General features: G+C 36.6%; 1 protein-coding gene and 1 pseudogene across 1 annotated transcript; one reads left to right on the top strand and one right to left on the bottom strand.

Moving 5' to 3' along the window:
• Window positions 1-963, top strand: LOC131911522 (olfactory receptor 52A1-like). Its single transcript, XM_059263696.1, has one exon. It carries the CDS (start codon window positions 1-3, stop codon window positions 961-963), a length of 963 nt encoding a protein of 320 aa, XP_059119679.1.
• Window positions 964-7,481: 6,518 nt separating this feature from the next.
• LOC131901451 (olfactory receptor 52M1-like) lies at window positions 7,482-8,415 on the bottom strand (annotated as a pseudogene).
• Window positions 8,416-9,443: the final 1,028 nt, after the last annotated feature.

Here is a 9,443-nt window from a genome sequence, read left to right as displayed (position 1 = left end):
ATGATGAGCTCAGTGAAACCCAACAACATGTCATATCTGAACCCCAGAACTGTAATTTTGATCGGAATCCCTGGACTAGAGCATCTGCAGTTTTGGATTGGATTTCCATTCTTTGCAGTGTGTCTAGTGGCTCTTTTGGGAAATATTATTTTATTGATCATCATTCCAGCTGAGCGTAGCTTGCACCAGCCCATGTATATCTTTCTGGCTGTGCTGGCAGCCACAGATGTAGGACTCTGTGCAGCTATTGCCCCCAAAATGTTAGCCATCTTTTGGTTTCGAGCTTATTCCATGGCCTTTGATGCCTGCCTAGCCCAGCTCTTCTTCATCCACACTTTGCAGTGCATGGAGTCTGGTATTCTATTGGCAATGGCTTTTGATCGTTACATTGCCATCTGTGATCCTCTGAGGCACACATCCATCCTTACACCTTCAATTCTGGTTCGTATGATAGTGGTGGTGGTAATTCGAGCAGTAGTGCTAGTAGGTCTGTTACCAATTCTAATAAAAAGACTGCATCTTTTTCATTCCATTCGAATTGACCACTCTTATTGTGAACACATGGCTGTGGTGAAGCTTGCAGCAGATGATGTACAAGTCAATAAAATATGTGGCCTTTTTGTGGGGTTTAGCATTCTGGGATTTGATATGATTTTTATCCTCATATCTTATGCACTGATATTCCAGGCTGTTTTTCATCTTCAACAGAAGGAGGCACGGATCAAAGCCTTCAACACCTGCACAGCTCATATTTTTGTTTTTCTAGAGTTTTATATTCTAGCCTTTTTCTCCTTTTTCAGCCACCGTTTTGGCCATGTTGTTCCTTCAACTCACATTCTTCTGTCTACCATCTACCTCCTCCTGCCTCCTGCTCTCAACCCTATTGTCTACGGTGTAAAAAACATGGTCATTCGTAAGAGGGTGGCGCAGATCTTCCTTCTAAATCGTGGATGTCAACAGTGATCTGCCAGACACCGCCTTGCAGAAAAGCCTGTTGCTTTCTAGAGATGAGAAAGGTTTCTGCTCTGTGCTCATTGTACAGGTTCCACATCCTCATGATGGAACATGAAGAGATTCATTTCCACAATTAGACATGGATTGAAATAGAAAGTCTTCAGAATAAGACTACTGTCATGTCCCCATCTCAGATATGTTTGATTTCAAATACATATATCTCATATTTTCCTTTTCTTTAATTAGGTTTAATCTGTGGTACATGTACTTTTTGATTAAAAATAAGTGTTAGTTATTTGCTGATTACTCAAAGTAATATTTTTAATACATCATCTAATGCATAGGTTCGTTTTAGTTGTTGATTTCATTATATTGTTCATATTTTGTATTTTCATCTTATTAAATTAAAAATAATAAAAGTAAGTTAAAATTTAGTAGGATTTATACTCAGTATGATTATTATGCTAAAAATTACTTATTGAGATTTTTATTGATTTCTAAATAAGTTCTTATTTACTTGTAATTTAATCATTGCCATTAGAAAGTGTTAATATTTGCATTTTGTCCCAGTATAACCATAATACTATGTTGCTTTGTAATTAACATGTTTATTTTTTTGTGAATTGTGTGTGTGTGTATGTGTGTGTGTGTGTGTGTGTGTGTGAGTGTGTGTTTGGGTGTGTAAATGATCTGTTTACAACTTAACTTAAGGGATTAAGGAAATGGTTCAGTGGTTATGAGTGAACACTTGTTAATCTCTCAAAAGACCTGGGTTTGGTTCCTATCATACACGTCCTGGTTCACAACCGCCTGGTTCACAACCACCCAGGAATCTGACACATTTTACTGACCTCTGTGGGCAGGTAGTACACACTTATTGCAATATTCATATATGAAGAACACATTTCAAACACATAAAATAAATATTAATAGATAATTAAAAGTAGATAAATTGAAATTCGAGCAGGTAATTAATAATTTAAACAATTCATCCGGGCGGTGATGGCGCACACCTTTAATCCCAACACTGGAAAGGCAGAGGCAGGCGGATCTCTGTGAGTTCAAGGCCAGCCTGGTTTACAAAGGAGTTCCAGTAAAGGCACAAACCTACAAAGAGAAACCCTGTCTCGAAAAACAAACAAAGAAAAAAAATTCAGAGAAGCAGAGACATCTTTCCAGCACAAAATAAATCACTGACATAAAGAAATGAAATTATAAACTGAATTCTATATATGTTAAAAAATATAAAGCATATTTTGAATAAATATGTAGCAATAAAAAATCAATAATATAAATATACTTATTATACTTCCTGGAGGGTATAAGTTTTAAAACTGTTTTCAAAGTGAATTTGATTCCTGTTCTACAGGTGGCAACATATGCCTAGTACTGTAAACCCATGGTTAGCATCATAGACATGGAGAGGGAACTCACTGCAGGTGTCTAGCTAAGTCAGCACAGCACCCAATTGATTTCTAAATGTTTAAATATATACAGACAATTGCTACTTTCAGCCTCAATAAGAGAAACTTCTCTGCAGTGAAAGATAGTGAATGAAGAGAAACATGGATGTTCAAAGCCCAGAATAATTGATTCTTGAGGACTCATCCCTGAACAAAGCATGTTTATCACCCTACTAAGATGCAGGGGATGTTGAGGAAGAGGGGGTGCAAGAACATAAGAGCAAGAAGTTAGGGAGAAGGGCTGCAAAATGTCAGCTTTGGGAATGATAGAGCCTTTGCAATTATGAACTCATAGCAGCTGTGGCTACCTATACTGGTCTGACATGTCAGTTGTGAATGGGGGAGGAATACATGGGGCATTATCCTTTCCTGCTCAACTGTTGTCTACTTACATATTCTGGGAGAGGGAGAGTCATCGTTATCACCTATGTGCTCTCCGGTGAGCCCACCAGGTTCCAATGGTTAATTACAATCCTATGGTCAAACAAATGGCCTTTGCTAAACTCAGTACATCACAAATAAAAGAAAAAGATATGAATTTTACAAAGGTATTTGTAGGGAAGAGGACAGAGGAAGATGAGAGAAGATGGTGGATGAGAATAATCACAATGTATTATGTATACGTATGCCATTTTCAAAGAATGCATTTAGTGAATAACAATTCTAAATCACTCTCTCGTTAAAACATCTAAATCTTTTATGGTAAAACTTTCCACTCTCCCCATAGCTATTCAATATAGTACTTGAAGTTCTAGATAAAGCAATAAGACAACTGAAAGAGATTAAGAGGATATAAATTGGAAAGAAGTCAAAGTATTGTTATTTGAAGATGATATGATAGTATATACAAGCAACTCAAAAAATTCTACCAGAGAAATCCTATAGCTGATAATCACTTTCAGCAATGTGACTGGTTACAAGATTAAAAAAACAAAATGAAACAAAACAGTATTCCTCCTTTATACAAATGACAAATGGACTGAGAAAGAAATCAGAGAAACAACACAATTCACAATAGCCACAAACAGTATAATAAATAAATACTTTGGGCTAACCCTAACCAAGCAAATGAAATACTTGCAGGACAAAAACTTTAAGTCTTTGAAGAAAGAACTGAAGAAGATATGAGAAGATGGAAAGATCATGCATAGTGCTGGATCAGTAGATTTAACATAATAAAAAGACCATCCTACCAAAAGCAATCTACAGATTCAACATAATCCTCATCAAAATTCCAACACAAGTTTTTACAGACCTTTAATGAACAATACTCTATTTCATATGGAAAAAGAAAAACTCAGAATACCTAAAACAATCCTGAACATAAAGAACTTCCAGAGGTATCAGTATCCCTGATTTAAAGCTGTACCACAAAGCTATTGTAGTAAAAAAAATTTATATTGGCATAAAAACATTGCTCAATGGAATGAAATTGAAGACCCAGACATAAAACATAGACTCACATACCTATGTACTCCTGATTTTTGATAAAAACAAACAAACAGAAATACTTTCTGGTAATAAGAAACCATCTTCAACAAATGGTGCTGGTCTAACTGAATGTGGGCTTGTAGAAGAATGCAAATAAGTATTTATCACCCTGTACAGACTCAAGTTCAAGTGAAGCAAAGACTTCCACATGAAACCAGACACACTGAAACTTACAGATGAGAAAGAATGGAATAGCCTTAAATGCATTGGCAGAGGAAAAGACTTTTTTGAACAGAGCATTGTTAGCACAGACACTAAGATCCACAAATAATAAATGAGACTTCACAAAACAAAATTTTCTGTAAGGCATAGGACACCATCAATAGAACAAAACAGCACCCTACATGATTGGAAAATATCTTCACCAACCTCACATCCAATATAGGGCTAATATCTAAATTATATAAAGAATTCAAGAAACTGGGCATCAATAAACCAAATAATCCAATTAAAAATGAGATACAGATTTAAACAGAGAATTCTCAATGGAGGAATCTCAAATTGTTGAGAATCACTTAAAGGAATGTTTAACACCTTTAGCTATCAGGGAAGTGCAAATCAAAACTACTTTGAGATTTCATCTTATATCTGACATAATGGCTAAGATAAAAAATACAAATGACAGCTCATGCTGGCAAAGATGTAGAGCAAGGGGAACACTCCTCCATTGCTGGTAGAAGTGCAAACTTGTACAACCACTATGTAAATCAATATAGACTTTCCTCAGAAAATTATGAATCAATCTGCCTCCAGACCTAGCTGTACCACTCTTGGGGATGTACTCTGCATACATGCTGTAGTTGTTCAGCTTGGGTTTCTTGTGGGATTTCTAACAGTAGAAGTGGGATGTCCCTGACTCTTTTGCCTGCTCTTTGGACCCTTTTCCTCCTATGTGGTTGCCTTGTCTGGCCTTGATATGAGGGTTTGTGTCTGGTCTTATTGCATCTTATTATGCTGTGTTTGGTTAATAGCACTGGTTGGACTGCTGTTTTCTGAAGGGAAACAGAGGAGCAGTAGATTTGAGGGAGTAGGTACTGGGACTAGAATTGAGAGGGATAGGGAGAAGGAGACTGCAATAGGGATATATTGCATTAGAATAATAAATATAAAGAAAAAAGCTTTCATGTAGTCTAACTTATCATCTTCCCTGGACAATTCTATCAAATAGTTTATCAAAAAAAGACTGTCAATCTCAAAACAAAGTTTCAGAAGATGCAATATTAGTACATTGAAAGATTGCATAATGAAGTTGAAAGAATTTGAACAATTCAAGGGAGATTCTGTGAAAAATCTTTGGCTGACTTCACTTTTTTAAAATGTATTACTTCTATTTTTGAGATTTTAACATGTTTACATCATTCTTCCCTGCTTTCCTCCCTCCGAACCCTCCCATAAATCCTTGCTCTCTTTCAAATTTGTAACCTCTTTTCTCATTAGTTGTTATTACATGCACATATGCTTACGTATATATGTATAAATCTCTAATCATAACCTACTCTGTCAGTATGTAACATTACTCTTATGTATGTTTCCATGGCTAACCATTTGGCACTGGACAATCAATTAGTGTGCTCTTCTTCCATTGGTAAGACTGTTTCTTCCACTCTTGGCATTCATTAGTTGTCCCTAGTTCTTTTTGTAGGATTGTCTTACTCATTTAATTATAAGATTCCAAAACATGATGCATGTATTTTCTTTGTGGATTAGACTTATTTCATTTATTACACTATATTCTTCTATATTGCAAAAATAGGCAGGTTCTCCTTTGTTTTAATGCCCAACAATGTCTTTTAAAAAGGCAAAGTTGAATGTATTTCTCATTTACACATTACCAACCTTGCCCTATTAGCTCAGCTACTAGCTCACCATGTAGCTGAGCACAGTTTGCAGGCCTTCTCACTCTTGCCTGCTACTATACTAGTCTTAGTTAAGATTCTCTTACTCTGTTCAGTAGCAACAAAGAATGTTCCTCCATTTCTTCCAAAGCTTCACACCTTATCCTATCTGAAGACCATATCAATTCATGCATTCTATTTGCTCTCTTTGTGACATTAATAGCCCTATTTACATGACCTCTCTGTCTTTCCTTGGCTGTTGGCTCCCATATGTATATACACATACACACACATGCATTTAGACATGAATCCACACATATCTGTGCTCTCACCCACCAGTGTACATGCCTATACACAAAAAAACCCCTCACACATACACACACCTTATTCAAAAGAAAGAAAATATAAATAATATTTTTATAAAATATAAGTTACTATAGAGACCATATCAAATTCACAAATGTTTATTGAGTTCCTCTTGTGCAAATCATTCTTGTGTAAGGCAAGAAATTAGAAGCAGAGTTAAATTTTACCAGGCATAAATGTTCAATTGCCCAAATTGTTCCAGAAAAAGTGTATTTTTTAAGAATTTCATTTTCAATATTGTGTGTATATAATGGTTCAAAACTTTAGACTGATTTATTTTTAAAAATAAACTCTCACACAAGGAATTGCCTTTTGTTTTCTGAATACAAAAGAATAAAATCAAGATCAAGCAGCCTGGACCTATGCATAAGAATGTGGAGACAGTCACAAACAGATTCTGAGTAAACTAAAACAAAAGGTTTAAAGAGGCCATATGGTTAGTTACTTCATGTTAAAACCAGTAGAAGAAAATTAGTCTATATATTACAAGGTGATTTAAATATTTGTAGAATCAGCTGCAGAGATATCCCAGTGGCTACAATACGTATTGAATATGCAGGAGACTGAACATGTCATCCCGGCACTCACATTGGACAGTTCAAAACCACTTGTAACTCCAACACTTACAATTTCTGATGATATCTTTACTTATGTGCACATAGCCCCCTACACACATAACATACTTAAAATAAAATAATCTTAAGTATTTGTTGATTGGATCATTATAAATGATAGTCTGTATTTACTGTACTAAGTCTTATGTGACAAATTTTAGAAATATATGGGACATTTTCATGTATTCACAGGCTAAAAAATCAGATATATATATTTTTATGTCAATTATTGACAGTGATCATTAACTTTTCAGTACCAGATTTTTCTTAGGGAACATTTCAGAATGGTAGTGTGTTTCTTTCCTTTTGAATCACTTCTTTTTTTTTTCCTCTGTGTAGTTTTGGTGCCTGTCCTTGATCTAACTCTTAGACCAGGCTGGCCTCAAACAGAGATCTGCCTGGCTCTGCCTCCCCAATGCTGGGATGAAAGGAGTGCACCACTGCCGCCTGGCCTTGAATCACTTCTTATTCTAAGGTAAGCTGTTATCCCCAGGTAAAGCATAGGTTAGAAGGACTGACAAGGAAAAGACTGCATTTTCTTTTATCATCAAGTTCTAAAGAAGGTTACTACAAGCAAAGTACCCAACAATATCACAAGTAATTTCATCAGAATTTGGGGCCTTTCTATATGTAGTAATTCCTTCACAATAAAAACTAATGTTTGAATTCCCCAAAAAAGTCCATAATGGGAAAATGACTAATTATTTGCATTCTTTCTTTAGTTTCTATTACTGTGTTTTCAAACAATTTCATCATGGTCAGCTACCTTTTACTCTTAAAGTACTAAGAACATAGTCTCTAATTTTTTTTTTTTTGGTCTTAACACCATAAACAATTGGGTTAAGAAATGGTGGAACCAATAGGTACATATTACCTATTAGGATATGAATTTGGGGGGCCACATGATGACTAAAACAGTGGGTCAGAAAGGTAAACCCAGCTGTTGAACAGAAAACAACAATGAGACAGACATGAGAGCCACAGGTGCCTAAGGCTTTAAGACTTGCTTCTCGAGATGAAGGCGAAAGACCGCACAGAGGATCAGAACATAGGAGAGGGCAATGTAGAAGCCATCACAGGAGCCAATACCAAAAGCGACAGTGAGACTGCAACCCTTGGTGGCTCCTGTGTCCACATGCCAACTTCACCACAGCCATGAACTCACAGTAGGTGTGTGCAATGATTCTAGTTCTGCTTGAGCAGGATGGGGTGTGGGGAGAAGAAGCCTACTCCCCTCGGCACCACAGCTACTCCCATTTTGGCAATGCAACTGTGGGTGAGAATTGTGGCATGGTGCAGTGGGTCACAGATGGCCACATAGGGGTCAATAGCCATGGCCAAGAAACAGCCAGATTCCATGGCAGTGAAACTGTGGATGAAGAACATTTGGGCAAGGCAAGCATCAAAGGTGATGCCATGAGTTCCCATCCAGAAGAGACAGAGCATGCGTGGCAGTGTAGATGTGGAGAGGACCAGGTGAGTGACTGACAGCATGCAGAGGAAGAAGAACATGGGTTCGTGGAGGCTGCGTTCTGCTCTCACCACAGCCAGGACTGTCACGTTCCCCATCACAGCCACTATGTACATGGAGCAGAAGGGAATCCCAATCCAGACGTTGAGGTGCTCCAGACCTGGGATGCCCATCAGCCAGAAGGTGCTTGGAGAGAGTTGGGACTTATTAGCTGGCCCCATGGTGCCACTGCCCAGGGCTTGTGGATCAAGTCCTCCTTGTAGCTCTGCTAAGGTGGTTCCAAACAACTCAGAAAACAAGTGAGAAGTAAAACTGGAAAAAACAAAAGATACATTAGATGATTCCTGTATGTGTTATGTGTGTGCTAAATGCCTTAGATATACTACTATAAAAGTGTGTATTCAGAATTAAAGTCTCATTATAAATCAAGAATATCATAAGTTCACTTAAAGAAAGCTTTGTTAACATTTATATACAATAAAATACTGTGTATATTCCTTCCTGAATTTGGAGTTTCTTTCAATTATAAATTATCTTTTCATACATCAGATAAAATGAAGAACATTTTAACTATTTTCTTCTTAATGTCTCTAGAAAGATAATTTTTTAACTCATCCAAATACTCTCAATGAAAGCTTTTTATTTCTTAGACAGACCATTAGTTGTGTCTTTGGTTTTCCTGTTATTATCCCAGAACCTGTTCTCAGGAGACTTGAGACAGCAGTGGTCCTTTTTTATGGATCTCTGCAGACTTCCTGGTCCTCCACATGGTAGTGAAGTGGTCTCTCCAAGATTTGATCTTTACTCACATTGAATTTCCTCACATATATTCACTCGTTTTAAGCTTAACTTTGAAAATTATCCTTTTCATCTCCTTTGTACCTTTCCTAGTGTGCCCAGTTATCTCAAGTTATATTGTTTCTGTACATATTAATTACAGCAGAGATTAATACACCAGGTATTTCTTTTGATATTTGCATTTTGAATTGGAAACTATATTTTCATTCATATCATTTTACATAAGGTAATGAAGGAGACTTACTTTATTGCTCCTTACTGAGGAGAGCCATTAATTCTTAGCTAGAAAAACCATGAAAGCTTTCCAGTTTTGACTGTAATCTGTCAGATAACACAACAACAGCACAGATGCAGCAGCAGAGACATGGGCATTCTAACTCACCTCTTCCTGAGTACAAAGCTTTTGCTGTTTTATTTGTGGCAAACTCACTATGTTATGTTTTGAATATAA

The sequence above is a fragment of the Peromyscus eremicus genome, chromosome 1, assembly GCF_949786415.1.
Source record: "Peromyscus eremicus chromosome 1, PerEre_H2_v1, whole genome shotgun sequence".
NCBI classification, from domain to species: Eukaryota; Metazoa; Chordata; class Mammalia; order Rodentia; family Cricetidae; genus Peromyscus; species Peromyscus eremicus.
The sequence above is the reverse complement of the archived record's forward strand: the minus strand, read 5'-3'. Positions and strand labels throughout refer to the sequence as shown.